The sequence below is a fragment of the Henckelia pumila genome, chromosome 2 (genome assembly GCF_033568475.1).
Source record: "Henckelia pumila isolate YLH828 chromosome 2, ASM3356847v2, whole genome shotgun sequence".
Lineage (NCBI taxonomy): Eukaryota > Viridiplantae > Streptophyta > Magnoliopsida > Lamiales > Gesneriaceae > Henckelia > Henckelia pumila.
In genome coordinates, this window is record NC_133121.1 from 134,760,050 (window position 1) to 134,784,678 (window position 24,629).

General features: G+C 34.2%; 2 protein-coding genes and 1 long non-coding RNA gene across 13 annotated transcripts; 1 reads left to right on the forward strand and 2 right to left on the reverse strand.

Moving 5' to 3' along the window:
* Positions 1 to 2,454: 2,454 nt before the first annotated feature.
* LOC140877571 (uncharacterized) lies at positions 2,455 to 4,022 on the reverse strand. Its single transcript, XR_012149288.1, has 4 exons — positions 3,884 to 4,022; positions 3,438 to 3,500; positions 3,321 to 3,349; positions 2,455 to 2,722 (listed from the first exon to the last, which is right to left on the reverse strand). It is a non-coding gene; the product is annotated as an uncharacterized lncRNA (long non-coding RNA).
* Positions 4,023 to 18,412: 14,390 nt separating this feature from the next.
* LOC140881521 (uncharacterized) lies at positions 18,413 to 23,876 on the reverse strand. Of its 8 annotated transcripts, none has more exons than XM_073286899.1 (5): positions 23,433 to 23,876; positions 22,795 to 22,926; positions 22,485 to 22,610; positions 19,237 to 19,333; positions 18,413 to 18,920 (listed from the first exon to the last, which is right to left on the reverse strand). In XM_073286899.1, the coding sequence occupies exons 1-4, from the start codon at positions 23,743 to 23,745 to the stop codon at positions 19,251 to 19,253; spliced, it is 654 nt and encodes a 217-aa protein (XP_073143000.1). In that variant the 5' UTR covers positions 23,746 to 23,876; the 3' UTR covers positions 18,413 to 18,920; positions 19,237 to 19,250. The 8 variants fall into 8 exon arrangements, 6 of the variants coding, with proteins under 6 accessions (XP_073143000.1, XP_073142999.1, XP_073143002.1 ...); XR_012149976.1 differs by having other exon boundaries at positions 18,414 to 18,920; positions 19,226 to 19,337; XM_073286898.1 differs by having other exon boundaries at positions 18,414 to 18,920; positions 19,226 to 19,333.
* Positions 19,551 to 22,120, forward strand: LOC140881522 (uncharacterized). Of its 4 annotated transcripts, none has more exons than XR_012149980.1 (3): positions 19,566 to 19,850; positions 21,602 to 21,711; positions 21,799 to 21,932. XR_012149980.1 is itself a non-coding variant. In XM_073286902.1 (3 exons), the coding sequence occupies exons 1-3, from the start codon at positions 20,948 to 20,950 to the stop codon at positions 22,118 to 22,120; spliced, it is 393 nt and encodes a 130-aa protein (XP_073143003.1). In that variant the 5' UTR covers positions 20,890 to 20,947. The 4 variants fall into 4 exon arrangements, 1 of the variants encoding a protein (XP_073143003.1); XR_012149979.1 differs by having other exon boundaries at positions 19,575 to 21,028; XM_073286902.1 differs by lacking the exon at positions 19,566 to 19,850 and adding an exon at positions 20,890 to 21,028 and having other exon boundaries at positions 21,919 to 22,120.
* Positions 23,877 to 24,629: the final 753 nt, after the last annotated feature.

Sequence of the window (24,629 nt, forward strand, 5' to 3'; positions counted from 1 at the left end):
ATTACTAGCCTAGTCGGAGTCAGTATAACCATGCAAGGAGAGAGAGGCATGTGACCGAATGTGAAGACCATAATGGAGAGACCCATTTAAATATCGAAGTAACCTTTTAACCGCACCCTAATGGTGGTCAGATGAAGCATGCATAAACTGAGAGAGTTGATTGACAACGAAGGAAATGTTAGTACAGGTGAGAAGTAAATACTGAAGACTCCCAATGACATGACAATATAGGGTGGCATCGGCAAGTGGTGCACCATCATGAACCGAGAGGGTAATGCTGGTGGCAAGAGGAGTCTGGGCAGGCTTGGAGTGTTTTATATTGAAGCGAGCTAGAATATCAATGTTATACTGCAGTTGAGATAGAATGATTCCATTGGAACTGGAAATAACTTCCACGCCAAGAAAGAAAGACAGAGGACCCGATCACCTGTTCGTTAGTTTCCCAATAATGGAATCAGTGAAGAGAACATTATCACCAGTAATAATTAAGTCATCAACATACACCAGAAAATAGACAGTGTGACCATGGCTGCGGAGAATAAACAGAGAAGCATCAGACCGAGAATTAACAACTCCAAGTGTAAACAAATAAGCACGCAGTTCCTGATACCAATCGCGTGGCACCTGTTTGAGGCCATAATTAGCTTTGCGGAGTTTGAAGACAAAATCCGGAAAGTTAGGATCAATGAAGTCAGGATGTTGTGCCATAAAAACCTCCTCGTCAAGAGTCCCCTAAAGGAAGGCTTTATTGACGTCCAATTGTCGTAATGACCACCCATCATGAATTGCAAGGCTTAGAATGACAAAAATTGTGGTAGGCTTGACAACATGGTTGTATGTATCGTGATAATCAAGGTCAGGACGCTGATGAAAGCCCTTGGAAATCAAACGGGCTTTGAAATGGTTCACAGATCCATCAGACTTGCGCTTAATGCGAAAGACCCACTTGCAACCAATAAGATTCTAAGAGTGATGAGGAAGGACAAGATCCCAGGTTCCATTGCGCAAGAGCGCATCAAACTCATCAGACATCGCGACACGCCAGCGCGGATCCCGAAGGGCAACAGTCACACAAGTGGGCTCACAATCCATAGAAATATTAGAGGAGGTGTGTAAAGAGTATTTGGGATTGGGTTTGAAGATCCTATTTTTGGAGCGAGTAACCATGGGGTGAGCAATATTGGGGTGTGTGGATTGGATTGAGGCATGTGATGAGGGAGCAGTACGTGCGATCAGCTGTTCGTCGACCAGGACAGTATCAGAGGAGGCATCCACAGACTGAGGAATGTGAAATGAAATATAGGAGGATCCAATGAGGGAATAGGGGAGGGTGGACATGGGTTGCTAGGAGGATAAGGAGGGAAAACATGTTCAACAAAGAGGACATGGCGGGAGATGAACAACTTGTTAGAAGAGACATCAAGACAAATGTAAGCACTCTGGGTGAGTGAATACCCAAGGAAAATATAAGGTTGTGATTTAGGCTCTAATTTGAGATATATGAGTATAAGGACGAAACCAGGGATAACATAGACAACCAAACATATGGAGCTTAAGAAGATTATGAGGCTGATGGAAGAGATTTTCGAAGGAGGACATCATGGTTAGATTTTTCTTAGGCATACGGTTGATAAGATAGGTTGCAGCGGCAAATGCAAATGGCCAAAGGCTGAGAGGAAGGGATGGTTGATGAAGAAGTGTAAGACCAGTTTCGACAATGTGTCGATGACGTTGCTCGGAGTAACCATTGTGTTCAGGGGTGTGTGGAGGTGTGGTTAGATGGAAAATTCCATGAGTCACCAAAAAAGACTTAAGAGCCATGAATTCGCCACCATTGTCAGTATATAGGGTAATAATTTTACGATTGACCTTATTTTCAACGAGAGATTTGTAGCCCGTGAAAACAGAGAGTACATCGGATTTGCGTTGGAGGGGGTATAACCATATTTATTTTGTAAAGTGATCCACAAATAACACAATACTTATATCCATCTATAGAAATGACCGGAGAGGTCCAAACATCAGAGAAAATTAATTCAAGAGGAGCAGTGGACATCGGTGTGGAGTTAGAAAAGGGAAGTTTGTGATTTTTATTGATACTGCAAGAAGTACAATGAAAACTAGCAAGCTAGTAGACACTGTGAGGCCTCGGTTCTAATCTTCAATTCTTAAGATAATATAAACAATTATCATGCACCACCTATAAGATAAGGCAACAAATAAAAAAAATTTATTTTTCTGGTGAACAGTGCTGCGCTCGATCCTATAAAATTCCAGGATCGAGCGCACCAAATTTTAAAACTCTCTGTCGAGAAAAAGCAGTGTGCCGCGCTCGATCCGACAAAAATCCAGGATCGAGCGCACCATTTTGTGAAACTCTCTGCCTCGAAATCATAGGGGTCGCGCTCGATCCTGCAATAACCTAGGATCGAGCGCACCCCCTTGCCCAAAAAATTTCAGAACATGGAATGCCTTTCCTTACAAACTCAATCCAACAATAATCAAACAACATGCATCAATCCAAATTCAAACATAATCTCGACTACTCGATACAACAAGATACAACCAAGGTTTGAGTCTAGTAATTACTTCAAAACATAACTAGATTCGCATGCATTACAAAACATCAAAAGTTCGAATACATTCGACTTCTAAAAACCAAGCCTCACTTCTAATCTCTCGATCCTCTATCCACGTGGTCTCTGACTGGTACCTGCCCCACCTGTTGCCAAGTACACATACAAACAAAGACAACAGCCGGATAATCTGATGAGAATTGACATTCTCAGTAAAAGAGACTAACATGCTATCAAATAAACATATCAAGTCATATATGAACTCATTCTTCATATAATCAATTAATCCAATCAAGTACTGAATTAAAATGATATGCATGTCTTTAAAACTTCTGGATTATCAGACTTAGATAATCGAATGGAATTCTTTTATTCTTTCTTTCTTTCTACGGTTTGGGATCCCGAGGTTAAAACATCCTACAATCACACTGACTTTCCTCTCGAGGTGTACGAGGCATATTTTAATCCTCTAGACTCCAGAGCATTATAGTGAGTTAAACAACGAAGTAGTAAATCGCCTACCAAGTCACTCGACTACTATCTCTAGATCGTCTAATTCAAAATGAATAATCAATTCGGCTCAATATGAATGCACATGAATCTAAAGCATTCAAATACAATTCAGACATATATTCAAATAAGCACATAAGCACATAAACATGTAATATGTGATTTCTTCTAGAACACTCGAATCAATTCGGATTCGAGTTAATCGTCCTATTCCATTCCAAAGTCATCTTATACCTTTCTTCGTGTTGTTCACAGTCGTCGATCTGTAAAACAACAATTCTCAATCAAAGTTCCTTCAATCAAAATCTATCCAAATCCATCGAGAAATAAAGAATAACATCGATACTATACCGGCTCAACTCTTCCAACTGATCAAAGCTGTAAGGCTCTCAACTTCCAGGACTTCAAATCAATCTATCAGAAGAAGTCATAGTGATCAAAATTGATATCAAAACTCATATCAAACTCGGTATAACTCAAAACATCAAACCGATATCTAAATCTCAAACTGACGGCATAACGGCTATAACTGATCAAACCGGAAATGCAGACAGCAAAACAACAACTCAATAAACTCATTCCAATCCTCAAACCTCAATTTCAACACAATCCCAACACATCACAAAATCAAGGTTTTCGAAAATAACTAGAAAAGTCATAACAATTCCGATCGTCGTTAGACCTTCGAACCGTCTTAGATATACGATCACTGCTAACTCATAATCATCCTCTCCGATTATAAACAAATTCTAACAACATCGAAAAATTCAAACTTCCCAGAATTAAGATATACTTACTTTCAAACGGAGCACTCGTCGCTGTGATCGTAGATATCAAGTCAGAATTCAATTCTATCGGACGGATTGATCTAGAATCGAAATCACAAAAGCTCGAAAGCTTTTTGATCGCCTAAAATGGTGAAGGGGCGACTTGGAGGTGATGAAGGTAAGGAAGAAAGACTTAGTCAACAAGTCTAATATATAACAAATCCACTTTTTGCGTTCTAGTCCCTAAAATTTCCAAAAATTGCAAAAAGGTCCCTGATTAATAAAAAGTTCGATCTCGAATTCTGAAATCACTGATTATCTCAAATAATATCAATTAAGATAAAGACGGGGCGTTACAATTCTCCCCCTCTAAGAAAAGATTTCGTCCTCGAAATCATCAATATCAACTCATAAGAAGAAAATTAAGAATTTAAGAAGGAGAAAGTGCTAATCGGTAGGCTAGATCGCCTATCTTCTGTAAAATCTCATACGGACCGATGAATCTTGGTAACAACTTTTCTCTCTTCCCAAATCTAACAGTACCTCTAAACGGAGAAATCTTCAAGAATACTCGGTCTCCCTGATCAAAAGATAGAGGTCTGCGATGGATATTTGCATACTTCGCTTGTCGGTCCTGAGCAGTCTTCATTCTCAACCGAATAATCTTCACCTGCTCAGCCATATCACGAATCATATCTGGTCCCAAGTTTGGGGACTCAGACATCTTATCCCAGTACAGAGGAGATCTGCACTTCTTTCCGTACAACGCTTCAAAGGGTGTCATTTCTATACTCGTCTGAAAGCTGTTGTTGTACGAAAACTCGACGAGAGGCAAAGAATCTTGCCAAGTAGTGTCAAAGTCAAGCACCACTGCTCGTAACATATCCTCCAAAGTCTGAATCGTCCGCTCAGACTGACCGTCGGTCTGAGGATGATAAGCTGTACTCAGATGCAACTTAGTACCAAGAGCCTCTTGCAGGCTGTGCCAAAAATGATAAGTAAACCTAGGATCTCGGTCAGAAACAATCGATCTCGGTACCCTGTGCAATCTGACAATTTCTCTGACATACAAATCGGCCATCTGATCATGGTGGTACGTCATCCGATAAGGAATGAAGCAAGCAGACTTCGTCAACCTATCAATCACTACCCAAATAGCATCGCATCCTCGAACCGATCGGGGTAGTTTCGTGACGAAATCCATCGAAATGTGATCCCACTTCCATTCTAGAATAGACAGACTGTGCAGAAGCCCGCCTGGTCTCTTTCTCTCGGCTTTAACCTGCTGACAGTTCAAACAATGGGATACAAACCTCACCACATCCTTCTTTAACTTCTTCCACCATAACTGACTTTTCAAGTCGTTATACATCTTTCGGCCTTCGGGATGAACACTGAACCGACTACAATGCGCCTCTCTTAGAATACGCTGTCTTAACTCATCAATCTCAGGCACAACAATACGGCTATTCACAAATAAAACATCATCTCTGACCTGAAACTCAGACTGGTGTCCTGATCTCACCTTCTCTATCGAATTCTGAATACTCTCATCTGATTTCTGTGCTTCTCTGATCGACACAAACAACTCTGGCTCGGCCTGAATCGCACAAACTCTGATCGTATTTCTATCTGACTCAAACTCCAACCCAGAAGTGCAACAGTCATCGATCAACCGAGAAACACCGATCGTCGAAAGAGATAAAGAGCAAAGCTTGCGACTCAAAGCATCGGCAGCTGCATTCGACTTACCTGGGTAATACTTAATCTTGCAGTCGAAGTCCTTCAATAAATCTAGCCATCTCCTCTGTTTCATATTCAACCCAGACTGTGAAAATAAGTACTTAAGACTCTTATGATCAGAAAATATCTCAAAAGACTCACCGTACAAATAGTGACGCCAGATCTTCAAGGCAAAAACAATAGCAGCAAGTTCAAGATCGTGAACTGGATAGCGAGTCTCGTGCGGTTTCAACTGCCTCGACGCATATGATATCACGTGCTTCTTCTGCATAAGAACACATCAGAGACCTAGATGAGAAGCATCGCAATAAACTGTGAAACCTCCAGAACCAGATGGAATAGAAAGAATCGGAGCACTGGTTAATCTCTTCTTTAACTCAACAAAACTGGCTTCACAATCATCTGTCCATAGAAAAGGAGCATTCTTCTGAGTTAGCTGGGTAATAGGCTTCGCAATAGAAGAAAAACCCTGAATAAATCTGCTATAGTACCCTGCTAAACCCATAAAGCTGCGGATCTCAGGCACCGAAGTCGGCCTTCGCCAGTTCATTACTGCTTCTATCTTGCTGGGATCAACAGCAATCCCCTCTCCTGAAATAATGTGCCCCAGAAAGACAACTCTGTCAAGCCAAAACTCACTCTTCGAAAGCTTGGCGAATAACTGTTCTGTCCTCAAAATCTGCAAAACTGTTCTCAGATGCTCTGCATGCTCGGCACGACTCTTAGAATAGATTAAGATATCATCAATGAAAATAATCACAAACTCATCAAGAAAACGCTGAAAGATTCGGTTCATCAATCCCATAAAGACTGCTGGGGCGTTAGTCAAACCGAATGGCATGACAAAAAATTCAAAGTGACCATACCTCGTTCGAAACGCAGTCTTAAGAACATCCTCTTCACGAACTCTCAGTTGATGATACCCAGACCTCAAATCTATCTTTGAATAGATACAAGAACCCTGCAACTGGTCAAAAAGGTCATCGATATGCGGTAAAGGATACATGTTCTTCACCGTCGCTTGATTCAGTTGGCGGTAGTCGATGCAGAGTCTCATAGAGCCATCCTTCTTCCTCACAAATAGAACAGGAGCACCCCAAGGCGACACACTCGGTCTAATGTATCCCTTGGCAATCAAATCTTCCAATTGCTCCTTCAGTTCTTTCAATTCGATCGGAGCCATTCGGTACGGAGCTTTCGAAATTGGTTGAGTACCTGTCGTCAAATCAATGTCGAATTCAATCTCCCTAATCGGTGGCAATCCTGGAATTTCATCTGCAAACACGTCAGGGAATTCCCTAACCACTGGTACATCGTTCAGCTTAGGGCTAGACTTCAGAATATCATCGCATAAACAAGAAATCCTTCGGCTCCTCTCTGTAATAATCTAGTCATAGATAAGACAGATATCAAAGGAATTTTAGAACGAAAATCCTTACCGAAGAATCTCCATTCATCTGTCATAACGGGTCTGAACCGAACTACTTTCTGAAAACAGTCCACGGTAGCCCTGTATTTAGTCAACACATCTATTCCAACTATGCAATCAAAATCAGACAGACTAAGTACAATACAGTCACACTCAATCGAATTCCCATCAAAACTCAACTCGCAGTTCCTAACCAAATTCTTCGACACAAAACCTTCATCCAAAGGTGAAGTAACAGATACAAAAGCAGACATAGGCTCCACAGGCAAGGCATGCATCACAATAAAGTTCTCAGATAAGAAAGAATGAGATGCACCTGTATCTATCAGAATAAACGCAGGATAACCAAAAATCTTACAGTTACCTGTAATCACATCATTCGGTGCAGCTTGAGCCTCATCTTCGTTCAGAGCAAACACTCTAGCCTGCGGTCGGGAAGGTTGGTTCGAACTTTGATTACCTCCCTGACGGTTCTGCTGTTGTGGTTGGAAGGAGTGAACTGCAGTAGCCTGTCTCCCAGGCTGAGATGACTGTCGAGAGGCATTCCCACTTTGAGTCTGGTCAAAACCTTTCTGAGGACACTGTCTGGCATAATGTCCTGTCTGTTGACAAATGTAACAGTTCCCAAAAATTCCTCTGCATTGCTCACTGGAGTGCCGTCCTCCACACTTGCTACACAAAGCTCCAGATGATCCTGAACCCTGTCCAGAACTGAACTGTCTTGAGCCACTCGAGCTCGAAGAAGTGCTTCCCGACTTCTTGAACTGCTTCCCCTTGGGACGGAAATAGTTCTTCTTGCTACCACTACTGCTACCACCCTCATTCATCTGTGGTTGATTCTGATACTACCTCTGCTGCTGCTGTTGAGGCTAGTACTGATTCTCCCTCTTTCTCATCAGTCCCGCTTCCTCTCCCTTAGCCTGATCCATCGCATCAGAAAAATTATCTGGCCTCCCTGTATTTACCAGAATAAAGGTATCAGGGTGCAAACCATTAATGAACTGGTCTGCTTTAGCCTCCTCGTTGTCGGCAATATGCGGAGCGAACCTCAACAAACTGTCAAACTTTGTAACATAATCCTCAATACTCATGCTACCTTGCCTCAAATTTGCAAACTCGGCACCTTTATCCTTTCGATAGGAAACCGAAAAGAATCTCTTATAGAATTCTGCTCTGAAAAGTGCCCAAGTAATTGTCGTACCTTGATTCTCTTTGGCTCTTTTGGTAGTCATCCACCAACTCTTTGCCACACCCTGTAGTTGATGAATTACCAGTCTAGTTCTGCGGTCATCCGAGTAGTCAAGCGACTCAAAGAGCTGATCAATATCCTCCAACCAACTCTCGCAATCGACCGGATTTTCCTTCCCATTCAAATACGGCGGTCTAAAAGATTGGACCCTCTTCAGTAAGGCTTCCATAGGCGTGATCGAATCATCCATCTGTACCACCGCTCTATTACCCGGAACCAACGGAGGAGTCGTAACCGGTAGAGTTTCTATCATAGGGATAATTGTGGAGTATTCATGTCTAGCCTTCTTCGAGTACCCATCTAAAATGACAGGGTTAGAACACGGATAATTCAATTCACATCTCATCATTTCAGTGTCTCAAAACCTCTGATCTTATTATTCGATTCAAAGATGGAACTCAGATCAAATGCATGAATACAGTTCATATCTCAATTAACTCATGCTTTATTATTTAAATCACCGATTCAAGTAATTCAAATAATTTTCAAACAATAAAGCATGCTCGCATATTTTTTAATCAGAGAATTAATCAAGCACATGCGAGAAATTAAGGTCAAGCGGACTCGATCTACCCCGCTCACTTCTAGAAATAAAATTCAGAAACTTATAGCTCTGATACCACTTAATGTGAGGCCTCGGTTCTAATCTTCTATTCTTAAGATAATATAAACAATTATCATGCACCATCTATAAGATAAGGCAACAAATAAAAAAAAAATTTATTTTTTTGGTGAACAGTGCTGCGCTCGATCCTATAAAAGTCCAGGATCGAGCGCACCAAATTTTAAAACTCTCTGCCGAGAAAAAGCAGTGTGCCGCGCTCGATCCGGCAAAAAGCCAGGATCGAGCGCACCATTTTGTGAAACTCTCTGCCTCGGAATCACAGGGGCCGTGCTCGATCCTGCAATAACCTAGGATCGAGCGCACCCCCTTGCCCAAAAAATTTCAGAACATGGAATGTCTTTCCTTACAAACTCAATCCAAAAATAATCAAACAACATGCATCAATCCAAATTCAAACATAATCTCGACTACTCGATACAACAAGATACAACCAAGGTTTGAGTCTAGTAATTACTTCAAAACATAACTAGATTCGCATGCATTACAAAACATCAAAAGTTCGAATACATTCGACTTCTAAAAACCAAGCCTCACTTCTAATCTCTCGATCCTCTATCCACGTGGTCTCTGACTGGTACCTGCCCCACCTGTTGCCAAGTACACATACAAACAAAGACAACAGCCGGATAATTCGATGAGAATTGACATTATTAGTAAAAGAGACTAATATGCTATCAAATAAACATATCAAGTCATATATGAACTCATTCTTCATATAATCAATTAATCCAATCAAGTACTGAATTAAAATGATATGCATGTCTTTAAAACTTCTGGATTATCAGACTCAGATAATCGAATGAAATTCTTCTATTCTTTCTTTCTTTCTTCGGTTTGGGATCCCGAGGTTAAAACATCCTACAATCACACCGACTTCCCTCTCGAGGTGGACGAGGCATATTTTAATCCTCTAGACTCCAGAGCATTATAGTGAGTTAAACAACGAAGTAGTAAATCGCCTACCAAGTCACTCGACTACAATCTCTAGATTGTTTAATTCAAAATGAATAATCAATTCGGCTCAATATGAATGCACATGAATCTAATGCATTCAAATAACAATTCAGACATATATTCAAATAAGCACATAAGCACATAAACATGCAATATGTGATTTCTTCTAGGACACTCGAATCAATCCGGATTCGAGTTAATCGTCCTATTCCATTCCAAAGTCATCTTATACTTTTCTTCGTGTTGTTCACAGTCGTCGATCTGTAAAACAACAATTCTCAATCAAAGTTCCTAAAATTAAAATCTATCCAAATCCATCGAGAAATAAAAAATAACATCGACACTATGCCGGCTCAACTCTTCTAACTGATCAAAGCTATAAGGCTCTCAACTTCCAGGACTTCAAATCAATCTATCAGAAGAAGTCATAGTGATCAAAATTGATATCAAAACTCATATCAAACTCGGTATAACTCAAAACATCAAACCGATATCTAAATCTCAAACTGACGGCATAACGGCTATAACTGATCAAACCGGAAACGCAGACAGCAAAACAACAACTCAATAAACTCATTCCAATCCTCAAACCTCAATTTCAACACAATCCCAACACATCACAAAATCAAGGTTTTCGAAAATAACTAGAAAAATCATAACAATTCCGATCGTCGTTAGACCTTCGAACCGTCTTAGATATACGATCACTGCTAACTCATAATCATCCTCTCCGATTATAAACAAATTCTAACAACATCAAAAAATTCAAACTTCCCAAAATTAAGATATACTTACTTCCAAACGGAGCACTCGTCGCTGTGATCGTAGATATCAAGTCAGAATTCAATTCTATCGGACGGATTGAGCTAGAATCGAAATCACAAAAGCTCGGAAGCTTTTTGATCGCCTAAAATGGTGAAGGGGTGACTTGGAGGTGATGAAGGTAAGGAAGAAAGACTTAGTCAACAAGTCTAATATATAACAAATCCACTTTTTGCGTTCTAGTCCTTGAAATTTCCGAAAATTGCAAAAAGGTCCCTGATTAATAAAAAGTCCGATCTCGAATTCTGAAATCACTGATTATCTCAAATAACATCAATTAAGATAAAAACGAGGCATTACAGACACTGATAAAATCCTAGAAGACATTAAATGACTAACAATGCTAGAAGAAAGATGACCCAGGCGAGAGTGCCACAAGGGCAACGACTCAAGAGCAGAGGAGAAGGCCGATGGAGATGAGGCTTTGGTTGTGGAGGGTGACCAAATGTAGATGTCATTCTTACACTGTCCCGTGAGGAGCAAATCGCCCATGCTGAGATCCTTCACTTGAAAAAAAGCAAACAAAAAGGTATTTAGTATGGATCGATGATGCCATGTAATATATTTTTCAACGTAGACTTGTACGGAATATTGTAACATTGAATCACATGATGCTTTGATGTGATAGACCAACATGCTACGTAATAATATATATGTTTTTTATTGTAGAATAATTGATAAACAAACGCTAGCAACTTTGCAATATCAGATATCTTATGCTGCTGCTGTACCCGGATTTACACGTTAATTAGGCACTGCTCCTACCAGAACTATATATGCTTTGCTATTTGCATGGCTGCAAAGTCCATATTGGCTCCATTACCATTTAATAAAAAGAGTCTTACCATTTAGTATTATGATTTATTTATTCATTTATCTGTCATTATTATTATTTATAAAATACTAATTAAAATATTATTATTTATTTCTTATAAATATTAATAAATTAAGTAATATTGTATTTATGACTTTTAAGTATCGTTTTTTTTAAAGATAGAAGTATAATTCCCCAAATATCTTTAGACGCTAGAAATAATTGAGTTATTATCTTCATCTCAAGAAAATCAAAATATACATCTTTAATCAAATACTTGTTATATTCTAATCACTAAGAAAAAAAAAAGTGACAAAAACACCTCCTGATTCTATTCCTAATAAAATCAAGTAAGTCTATCGATGGACCAGATATATATTTCCGACTCATGAATTTGGATGACCCAATATCAATCCTCCCCATCTATAACCATAAATAGATCCTTATATATATGACATACATTTGCAATAATAAGACACTGTAATATACATTTAGTTAGTTATTCGACCCTTTATCTCTCCTTTTTTTTTTTTTTTGCTTTATAATTTATCTCATTCCTAAAGTGCACATTAATTCTTGAAAGTACTACCTCACTTTTGTGTTAATAAAATTAAAGTAATTAATATTTCATTCATGACTTTTAAATGGCATACAATCAATCACACAATAATTTGTTGACCATTCAGCACTCTGTCGTCCCATCCGATGCATATTCTTGTCACTTTTACGCGTAGCGACATTTACCATAAGCTGCAAAATATCAACATAAAAATAAATTAGATCATCTTCAAGACTTAAATTTAAATATACAATATTACTTTAAAAAATTGTGTTAATCGTGTTCCCAAATCTTAAATACCCTAGTTTACTGATTTACACAAGAATTTAATAACCTATGAAGAATGTGAACATAAAGTTATTCTAGTTCAAGATTTTTTCCTATTTACTTGCACGAAAATATTATACGAATACTAGTTTACTCAACATATATATATATATATATATAGAGAGAGTTTCTTTCAAGTGCCCACTTATCATGTTCACCACCATGCCCACCAATGATGTGGTACTATTCTATTAGATGTGATAAATTGTAGGTCCAATATAATAGTGACACATCATTGGTGAGCATGGTGGTGGGCATTTGAAACAAACTATATATATATATATATATATATATATAAAAAAAATTAAAACAATAAGTAAATATATATTTTTCTTTGTCATTTTTCTTATCCAATATAGCTCTTGTAAATAATTTATTTGGATTTAAATAGCCGTGAGATTATGCCATAAATAATCTTTCGAATTTATGAAATCATCATCAAGAAAATTAGTGATTTCTTATTAAGAAAATTATTCATGTTGTTTTTGGCTTAATATTTTCTTGAGAGGTTTTGGTCTAATTCTCCTTTCTTGTATTTTTTTCGTTTCTAATAAATGTGTAGAGGTCTGTCTAACCCCCGCTACTACATAAGGCTTTTGCCAAAAAAAACACACTCACACAAGAAAATTAGTGCGTGCATCATGAATATCACACATTAATTAGAATTAGATTAAATAATGCGCTTTTAAACAAGTTTTTTTTTTTTGAATATGAATATTTTATATTTCAAATATCATATATGACCCAACGTGTCACAACTTATATTTCATTTTAAGTATATCATCTAGTTTGCTATTTCTATTTTCTATTTCCATTTGCATGGCATTTATTTTACCAAGATTATATTCCTAATATTACAGTCAAACGTTACCATCAATTATTTTACAAATGTGTCATAATGTACATCTCATTTTAAATATATCATGTAATTTGATATTTCCATTTTCATGACATTTATTTTACCAAGAATATATTCAATATATCATGTAAGTTGCTATTTTAATTTCATTTACATGGCATTCATTTTACCAAGATTATATTCCTAATATATATTAGAGTAAATTTATTTGTGATTTTATTTTAAAATATGTTAGAATAAATTAAATCATATTACGATTTTAGAAACTATAATATATGATAAATCATATTACGCTATATTATATTACGATTTTAGAACCCTCGCTAAAATCATTTTACCCGTGAAGTTTGCAACACAATTAATTTTTTAAGAGGAAAAAACATTTTGGTATATGATTTTTTTGATTAAATATCAAATCAACACATAGAATTTTATTAAAGTCTCAATTAATTATTAGTATATATGTGTGTGTGTTAATTTTCTTTCAATTTTTTATATAATTCAATTTAAAACACCTATTTTAAAATAAGAATTTTGTTTCGATAAACTATGACCTGGTGGGAAGAATATTTTGACATAACTAATGGGTAAGTTAATCTTTCAGTCAACCAAAATTGTTTTACTTGGACATTTCGTTAGATAATGAAAATTTCTAGCTAAAATATTTATTTATTAAATCTTCGTGACCCAGGGGAGAAGCTTGGTTTATTGAACTCCTATAGCCTCTATACCTTTGATTTTTCCGTCACCTCTTAGAGGGATTAGGTAAAGACTGGCGCGGAGATTCCACAGAGACCAAATAAATATTTATTTGAGTGATTTTTAAAAACACAAAATGAGAAATTTGCAAACTATGCACACAAACAAAATATATTTAACTAAATTGATAAAAATAGAAAATATTTTTAATAAATATTCAATTTTTAACATGGTTTTTTAACTAAATTTTTCTTTAGATCAAGCGAAATTTTCAATTAATAAAAAATTTAATTTTTTTAATCGAAATTATTATTTATTTAAATATTTTTAAAAAAATACATCATGAAAAATTTACAAATTATGCATAAATAAAATTTTAACTATTTTTTTTTAAAAAAAAATTTAACTGATTAAAAATTTTTAATTTATTTATATATTCATCCAATATATTTATTTAAATTTTTATTTAGATTTAGATAATATGTAACGAATATATGATTCATTACATATTATCTAAATAAAAATTTAATATAAGTGATAAGGGGTAAAATAGAGATCTTATATATATGACATACATTTGCAATAATAAGACACTGTAATATACATTTAGTTAGTTATTCGACCCTTTATCTCTCCTTTTTTTTTTTTTTTTTTTGCTTTATAATTTATCTCATTCCTAAAGTGCACATTAATTCTTGAAAGTACTACCTCACTTTTGTGTTTAATGAAATTAAAGTAATTAATATTTCATTCATGACTTTTAAATGGCATACAATCAATCACACAATAATTTGTTGACCATTCAGCACTCTGTCGTCCCATCCGATGCATATTCTTGTCACTTTTACGCGTAGCGACATTTACCATAAGCTGCAAAATATCAACATAAAAATAAATTAGATCATCTTCAAGACTTAAATTTAAATATACAATATTACTTTAAAAATTGTGTTAATCGTGTTCCCAAATCTTAAATACCCTAGTTTTTAGATTTACACAGGAATTTAATAACCTATGAAGAATGTGAACATAACGTTATTCTAGTTCAAGATTTTTTTCCTATTTACTTGCACGAAAATATTATACGAATACTAGTTTACTCAACATATATATATATATAGAGAGAGTTTTTTTATGATGCCCATCTCTCGTGCCCACCTCCATGCTCATCTATGAGGTAGCAATCATCCCATGGATGACATTAATCATCCCCCCCCAAAAAAAAAAACATATAGTATATATATATATTGGTTTTGTTTGGTATTCTTTTTAATAAATTTTAATGGGTTGTCCCCCATTTTTTTTAATATATAATAAATTGGCTTCCAAAATAAAATAAAGTAATTTATTTTAAGTTGCGACCAAACTTTTTTTTTTTATGGGATATTTGATTTATTTTTTCTATTCGACTCTTTCGAGTGGACGACCAACACAGTGACACACAACACTCAATTAAGATTTAAGGTCGTTTTGCCTTAAAAAAAAAAAAGATTTAAGGGCATTTCGTAAATGATTTCAGGTTTTTTTGTGTATTTTTTTTCATACCATGTATTTTAAATCATTTTTTTTCTCAAAAAATTAGGTTTTGGTTTCTTGAGAGCATATATTTCCTAATTCTTCAATTTATTTTTTTTTTCTTATTTTAAATCTTTGTTTCATTTAATTATGGGACAACACATTCGATATCAATGCTAAAAATACTAAAATTTATTGTAAAAAATGAAATTAGCATTGTTAATTTTTGCATTTTTGATTATTTTTGTTTGACTATTTTTATATGTTGAATAATTGGTCGAAAATATTTGTGGATAACAACGTATTTTTACTATATTCATGAATCATACTGTAATTTAATTGATAAACATAGAATAGATAGTGTTAAATAAACTAGCAGAAAATTGAATGCAATGAATCTCGTTTTATTTACTAAGTTTTATCCAAAAACTTTGCAGAACATGAGATGTTGCAATTAAAAATCCAAGTTGAGCATTATGATCATGTTCGACAATTTTTTTATATTAAAACTCGCTCGAAACTTATTTAATTGTTTAGATCTTGAGAGAGGTTTGAGCTTGCTCCCCCTCTCTTGTTTTTCTTTTTTTGATTTCTAATAATATATATCTCTATTTTTTTAAAAAAAATCAAAAATCTATCATGTTTACGCTTTCAGTCCTTCTTCGTTGGCCCCCCTCTTGCGTGATCCTGGCTCCGCCCCTATATATATATATATATATATATATATAAAGTTAGTTTAACTTCATTAATCATCATCGAACTATGACTACTTACTGACCCTTGTGCTTGACATATTGAAGCAACGATTGCGAGAAAAAAATTAAAACAATAAGTAAATATATATTTTTCTTTGTCATTTTTCTTATCCAATATAGCTCTTGTAAATAATTTATTTGGCTTTAAATAGCCGTGAGATTATGCCATAAATAATCTTTCGAATTTATGAAATCATCATCAAGAAAATTAGTGATTTCTTATTAAGAAAATTATTCATGTTGTTTTTGGCTTAATATTTTCTTGAGAGGTTTTGGTCTAATTCTCCTCTCTTGTATTTTTTTTCATATCTAATAAATGTGTAGAAGTTTTCCTAACCCCCGCTACTACATAAGGCTTTTGCCAAAAAAAAAAACACACACACACAAGAAAATTAGTGCGTGCATCATGAATATCACACATTAATTAGAATTAGATTAAATAATGCGTTTTAAACATTTTTTTTTTTTCGAATATGAAAATTTTATATTTCAAATATCATATATGACCCAACGTGTCACAACTTATATCTCATTTTAAGTATATCATCTAGTTTGCTATTTCTATTTTCTATTTCCATTTGCATGGCATTTATTTACCAAGATTATATTCCTAATATTACAGTCAAACGTTACAATCAATTATTTTACAAATGTGTCATAATGTACATCTCATTTTAAATATATCATGTAATTTGCTATTTCCATTTTCATGACATTTATTTTACCAAGAATATATTCAATATATCATGTAAGTTGCTATTTTAATTTCATTTACATGGCATTCATTTTACCAAGATTATATTCCTAATATATATTAGAGTAAATTTATTTGTGATTTTATTTTAAAATATGTTAGAATAAATTAAATCATATTACGATTTTAGAAACTATAATATATGATAAATCATATTACGCTATATTATATTACGATTTTAGAACCCTCGCTAAAATCATTTTACCCGTGAAGTTTGCAACACAATTAATTTTTTAAGAGGAAAAAACATTTTGGTATATGATTTTTTTGATTAAATATCAAATCAACACATGGAATTTTATTAAAGTCTCAATTAATTATTAGTATATATGTGTGTGTGTTAATTTTCTTTCAATTTTTATATAATTCAATTTAAAACACCTATTTTAAAATAAGAATTTTGTTTCGATAAACTATGACCTGGTGGGAAGAATATTTTGACATAACTAATGGGTAAGTTAATCTTTCAGTCAACCAAAATTGTTTTACTTGGACATTTCGTTAGATAATGAAAATTTCTAGCTAAAATATTTATTTATTAAATCTTCGTGACCCAGGGGAGAAGCTTGGTTTATTGAACTCCTATAGCCTCTATACCTTTGATTTTTCCGTCACCTCTTAGAGGGATTAGGTAAAGACTGGCGCGGAGATTCCACAGAGACCAAATAAATATTTATTTGAGTGATTTTTAAAAACACAAAATGAGAAATTTGCAAACTATGCACACAAACAAAATATATTTAACTAAATTGATAAAAATAGAAAATATTTTTAATAAATATTCAATTTTTAACATGGTTTTTTAACTAAATTTTTCTTTTGATCAAGCGAAATTTTCAATTAATAAAAAATTTAATTTTTTTAATCGAAATTATTATTTATTTAAATATTTTTAAAAAAATACATCATGAAAAATTTACAAATTATGCATAAATAAAATTTTAACTATTTTTTTTAAAAAAAAGTTTAACTGATTAAAAAATTTTAATTTATTTATATATTCATCCAATATATTTATTTAAATTTTTATTTAGATTTAGATAATATGTAACGAATATATGATTCATTACATATTATCTAAATAAAAATTTAATATAAGTGATAAGGGGTAAAATAGAGATCTTAACTGGATTTCATAAAAACGAAAAAAAAAACTCTATTTTGACATGTATATAATATACCAATTAAATCATTAGAAATTTAATAAAAAATTAATGAATCAAAATAATTTTAAGTTTTTTTTAATCGAAATGAGATTAATTCTACAATGTATTAATATGGCCTATGTTTACAGACATATATATACGCGCGTGTACAATTTCAACAAAAAATGACTTATTAACAAATTGATACGAATTTAATTATAATTAATAATATTGACATATGTGTTTTTGAAATACATATTTGCATACGATGGATTAAATGTGCATGAGTGATAATAGTAACGGGATATAAGTAACTCATCCTGAGAAGCTTTCGTACGACAAGCTATTGACATTATTATGATTGACTAAGCTAGCCGTAAACAGAGGACACAAAGGTAGTATTTGGAAGAGTTTCTAGGAAGCATTTTTCAGCTTTTCGTTAATAAAATTTTAAAATTTTGTTAACGAAAAATTGACAAATGCTTCTTAAAAACTCCTCCAAACACTATCAGAGTTTGACTAGTTAGGCAATGTTCATAAACAGTTGCTATTTGCATGGTGGTCCAAAGTCCATGTAGATATGTAAAGTAACCATAAAATCATAAAAATATCTCCTACTAAAACCATACAAGCATTCATCGTATCACGCTCCTCTGTCATAATAAAAGTCATCTTATTTTCTTTAAAGGGTTGGCAGCGACGGTTTCTTAGTCCCACATCCTTTCCGTGTTTTTGCCGAAAAACCGGCAAGGCGAGCTTTTGCTTGATGTGGTATTCTCATTTCCATCCAGTCTCCAGAAGACGTCGATGACAAACTTCTGTCATTTTCATTTGGAAGCTCGAATTAGGTATCTAAATTTATCTTAAGGGATAGTATGAAATCTAACCTCCAAATAGTAATTTTTGAAATTTAATATTTAAGCCAAAATATATACATAACAAACGTATTTTCAAGGGGAGTCAAAATCCAATATTTTTTCCCAATGAAAAAGGTATTAACATTCAACCATGCTAACGGTTATGTGTAGTTGCCTATATATGGCATGGTAAAAAAAGTAACACTTAATTGTTATACGGATTTGAATGGTGTAGTTATCATCTGCTATAGTCTTTAGAACAATACCAAGAACTCACTCCTGCTCAGTTTTCTAAAAGACACCGCCTAGCCCACCGCCCCATTTTCTTGCTAGTGGAGTCGCCAAACTAATCGTCCGCCTAGGCCGCGCCCAAGCTGCCTAAGCAGTTATTATTATAAAAATAAAAAATAATTAAAATCAGAAATAAAAGAGAGAGATGGGAGAATTGAGAAAGTTAGAAGCAGAAAGAAAAAAAAAAAAAAAAAAGGCAGAAAACACATTAAGAATAGAACGCAAAAAAACGCAGGCTTCACTCTTCATCCCTCGCCAGTGCCAGTCACAGCTATATTTCTTGAATTTCAAATTTTTGTTAAGCTAAATTTGATTGTATTGAATAGTTTAATTAATCTCAAATTTGTTTCATATGATTGAGTTTAATCTCGTAAAATTTCGGATTTGAATCTAGAATCTGTGTTAGTCTAATAATCAATATTTATTGTTTTAACATTATATCTTGTAGGTTGGCTTAAGTAATATTTGAGAAGGAAAATGACGGATACTATTTTTTTCCGAAGCGTCTAATTCAATGCGGGAGATTGATAACTCTTTGAAGCGTAATTTGATAGCTACTGGATGGGAATTTGCGGAGTTGGTGGATCCTAAGATTGAAATGTAAGTTGTGTGTGGTAAAATTACTAGTTGTGAAATTTATCGGATGAGACAATATGTTGCACATATCAAGGGAAATCTTGCCCCGTCTCCGAAATCATCGGACGGCGATAAAGAAAAGTTTAAGAATGCCATTGAAGAAAAAAAAAAAAAAAAAAAAAGAGAATGTGTGAGAGAAGTTCTTGGAAAATATGAGGAAGAAAAAAGAGAGTCTAAGGAGTAAGGACCAGAAGAACCCAGTTACTCTTGGCCATATGGACCGATTTACATCCGCCATTTATCTCAATTCTTCATTGAGTGGGAAAACAAAACAACAAAAAAAATATTATTGATGGACTTCGGAAGCAAAGAACACATATCGTACACCAATATTTATCTCAATGGGTGTATCGGTCCGATATTGCATTTCATATCATTGATAATGATAGTTTCAAGATGTTTGTAGAAGAGGTTGGTCAATTTGGCTCTGGTTATGTCCTCCAACTCAATATCTATCAAGGGAGCCTTTATTGAAGGGAGAGGTAGATAGAACTAAACTCTATTGAAAAATATGAAGAAGAATGAGTTTTGAATGGTTGCTCAATTTTGTCCGATTCTTGGACAGATGGGAAAATAAGAAATATCATGAATTTGTGTCAATTGCAAGGACGGCACCGACTTTCCTTTCTTCTAGAGAAGAATTGGATGAAGCACACACCGGAATTATATTTTTGAATATGTGGATAAATGTATTGAAGAAGTTGAGCCACAAAATGTAGTTAAAGTGGTAACGGATAATGTTTCAAATAATATGACAGCGAAAGATTTGTTGAAGGAGAAGAGGTCACATATATTTTGGACTTCATATGCAACTCACACCATGAATCTTATGCTTCAAGCAATTGAAAACCAACCTAAATTCAAAAGGGTGCTTGAGACGGCAAAAGACTTCATCATTTTTATTTATGCACATCACAAGACATTGTCAATGATGAGGAAGCTCACCAAAAAAAGAGACATGTGAGGCCCGGAGTAACAATATTTGTGGCCGCTTTTCTAACTTCGCAAAGCTTGGTGGAGAAGAAAACTGAATTGAGTGTTATGGTTGCTAGTGATGAATAATGGAATTTATACAAACATTCAAAGAGAGTAAAAGGAAGATGATATATAATACCACTTTGAGTGCCTCTTTTTGGAATGTGGTAAGTTTTTGCTTGACCGTGTTTGATCCAGTTAAGGTGATTCGTCTTGTTGATGAGGATAAGAAACTATTTATGGTTTTTTTTTTCATTATGGTGAATTACTTAGAGTGAGAGACGAGATGAAAGTGACATTAAAAAATCAAGAGCTCACTATCATACGATTGTTGATATTATTGATGAGAAAAGTCGTAACGGGTTTGATACTCTACTAAATTTGGCCGCCTACGGCCTCTTGAACCATTGTTACTCACTCTTTCAATGACCGGAGCAAAGGACAGTGCTCACGGATGGATTTTTCACATGTGTTGAATCATTATTTCCCGATGATATTGATAGACAAAGTGGATGTGGTAAATGTGGAGTTGGTGAAGTATATCAACAAAGAGGATGGATTTAGAAGAGCATTGGCTAAGGCGGGATGCGCAAAAAATGATGAAAAATATAATCCATATAAGAACTAAATATTAACCATTAAGTAATAATTGCTTACTTTACTTGTAATTTCTATTGTTGTTTTTTGTTTCTGAATTAACAAATTGTTATTGTTTGATTTACTTTTTTAATTGGATGGAGGCATCTTTTATGGAAACGGTGAACTTAAATTGCGAAAAATGCTCAGAAGAATCCTTTCTTTTGATACAAGTTCTTCCGGTTGTGAGAGAAATTGAAGCACTTTCAAGGAGGTAAATACTTAATTACTTATTGTGTTTTAAAATCTAATTATTCAATTTTTAAGTGTGTATTCAATATAATATTTTTCTTTAATGTAGATCCATACAAAGAAAATAAATAGACCAGATACAGGAAGGTTTAAATAATCTAGTCTATGTTCAATTCAATGCCAAGATCATTAAAAAGAAGAAAAATGGAATGAATGTGCTACTTGATAGTGAAACAGCTATGGCACAAGGATGGATTGTTGATGGTGGAGATGAAGATGTTGAAACAAATGTTGAAGATGTAATGGAACTTTACGAAGAAGAATTTGTATTGGATGAAGAAGAGGAACATATCATGGACTTTGAGTTTAAATCCGATACAGATGAGGTGATGGAAAAATATGATGATAAACATGAAAAATTAGAAGTTTAGACTTGATATCTATTTCATAAATGTTGGAAATATGTTGAAGATGTTTAAATCTCATGTTACGAAGGTTGTAGTAACAGGTAAGCATGATATGGTGGTTGATTGATATTAGTGATATATATATATAATTATTAATATTATTATTACCATCATCATCATCATTACAATTTTAATTTTATAAGAATGTTATACAAAAAAATAAGACAAAATTATATTTTATAGTAAAATTATGAATATCTCAGGTTATTTATTATTTAGGCTTAGAAGAAACCGATAAGGCGGTCCGCCCGTCTAGCGCTTTTATAGAATATTGCTCCTGCTAACAGTATAGAGGGAAAATATGGAAATCTCAAAATATGCAGCAGACCTGGAAAGGCTTCATAAGTTTTAGATTTCTTCAAGCGACTATCATCTTCCAACCATAACCTCCTCTTCAAACCGAAAGCATTAGGTCCATTACACCAAGCTGTTTGAATACTCAAATCTACTGCTCCTACAAGGCACAAAACTGCTTTAGAAATGGATCAAACTTAGGTCATCTTGAGTATCTACAAAATGGATCCAATTTAAAGGAACTGAAAAAGAATCTCCCCGGACAACAACGAGTTTGATCCCAATTCTTTGTTTTTATATATAAACGAATTTGAAGAGAAAGGCTAGTGCAGGTTTTATTTCACCTGACTTAATCTCCCTACTGTCGTTTTTGACCATTTTAGTATACTCCAGCTGTTGCCTTTTACTATTTCTGACATAACCTTGTTGGTTGGTGGCAAGGATCCCGCTTTCGGCATCTTCAAGGTCATGTTTTCCTGATGAATCAAAAAAACATTTTTGTTCAAACAGAGATGTCAAAAACCCCATCGAAAGTGTTGCGCACTCAAAATTTACTAGTATAACATATACAAATTTTCCAACTTTAATCTATATGATTGAATGAATTGTAGCAAAACACGAGAGTCATGAGTTAGATTAAATAGCTGTGTAACTAGTTCTATGAAATTATTTATCCCTATTGACCATGATAGAATGAATCACTATGAAGTTCTTCATCAAACTTCTCTCAAGTCATATTATAGCACTATAAAAGAACTATTTCTTTCCAAAATGAATGCATTAGAGTAATGCCTCAACTGGCTCCTCAAAAACTTGATCTTTTAATCAGAATATTGCTTCCTGGGAACCATCATCAAGGCTCCCTGTATGCATAATCACTTGAACAAAAGTGAAAACCAAAAAAACATAAAAGATGACCAAGAATCTAGCTTCAGATGGCTTTAATTAATTAATCAATTAAAGTGGGAAAAACAAAGCATACTTTTGGGTGCATTTGTGGATAGTTTGCCATGAACAAGAAGAGCATCAGAATGAGTGCCGCCGGTGGACAACCCTCGAGCGGAGAAGAAGCCAATCAAAGACTTCCAGGTCACCGAAGAAGCTATGAAATCAACTCCTCGACTGATGAAGTGACCGTTGAGCTTCAAGGTATTCGGGTCGAGCCCGAAAGCCCGGGCAATGAATCCGAGGTCCAGCCTCTTATCTTCAGGTTCGATAATCTGCACAATCTTGGGGACAGATGGGCAAAATAGCTTTACGGTTCTTTTTCTCTCTTCCATCGCCGCTTCTGCCATGGATACTCCGAGCAGTTTCACTTGTAGTTGGAATTATTTAGAGATTTTTTAGCTCCTATCTCTGTCTTCCTTCTTCCTCTTTCGGTCCCCTGGATTCCAGTAGTATCCACACATTGTTCCCTACTTCCAAAGGGGTTTTTAAATTACCGTAAATAATAATAATACCAAATTTTAATTTTCGAGGGGCCAGACTTTGAAACTAGGCTCCTCGAACGAGTCCATACGAAAAATATCAAATTATGGTTGGGGATTTTTGGATTTAGGTCGAATCAAATTGATCCAAAAACTAACCATAAAAAATTAATAGGGTTTGAGTCAATCCGAGTTGACCCGAAACTTTTAATTATTATTATTTTTATATAAAATTTTAAAATATTTATTGCATTTTTATATATTGTATGTTTGAAAAAAAATTATTGTATATTGATATAATAGATTTTCGTCATTTAAGGTTTATTTTGTACAATTTTTATTTTTACAAAATAAATTTTTTTTTTTGTAATAAATATACTTTAAATTTTCTACAACTAAAATTTCAAATTAAATTATATATAAGCTTAGATTTTGTTATTATGTTATTAAATTAAATATTATTATTATTATTGTGTGTTTTGAATTTTTATTTAATTATTTTGTTAAAAAATAAAATCGGATTGATCGGATTATCCGGGTTCGGATTTGGGTAAGCCATTTTTAGGTTTGTTCGGGATCGGATCGAGAATTTTAAAAAAAAAATTATTTTTATCAACCCGACCTGAACCCACCTGACTCACCTTAATTGACACCCTACTCATTTCGACAAAAAAATATTTTAATAAATATTATTATTTCTCGTTATTAAAATAATGAATACTAATGCATCCAAATAAAGATAAAATAGAAAA

Excerpts from the sequence above, each read along its gene's own strand:
- LOC140881521 (XM_073286896.1), bottom strand. The coding sequence starts at position 23,745 with ATGGCAGAAGCGGCGATGGAAGAGAGAAAAAGAACCGTAAAGCTATTT. Across the intron at positions 22,927-23,432 it reads ATCCACAAATGCACCCAAAA|GAAAACATGACCTTGAAGAT; the intron begins GTATGCTTTGTT and ends TTGATTCATCAG. Across the intron at positions 22,611-22,794 it reads CAGTAGGGAGATTAAGTCAG|GAGCAGTAGATTTGAGTATT; the intron begins GTGAAATAAAAC and ends TGTGCCTTGTAG.
- LOC140881522 (XM_073286902.1), top strand. The coding sequence starts at position 20,948 with ATGGAATTTATACAAACATTCAAAGAGAGTAAAAGGAAGATGATATAT. Across the intron at positions 21,029-21,601 it reads GTGCCTCTTTTTGGAATGTG|GCATCTTTTATGGAAACGGT; the intron begins GTAAGTTTTTGC and ends AATTGGATGGAG. Across the intron at positions 21,712-21,918 it reads ATTGAAGCACTTTCAAGGAG|TGAAACAGCTATGGCACAAG; the intron begins GTAAATACTTAA and ends GCTACTTGATAG.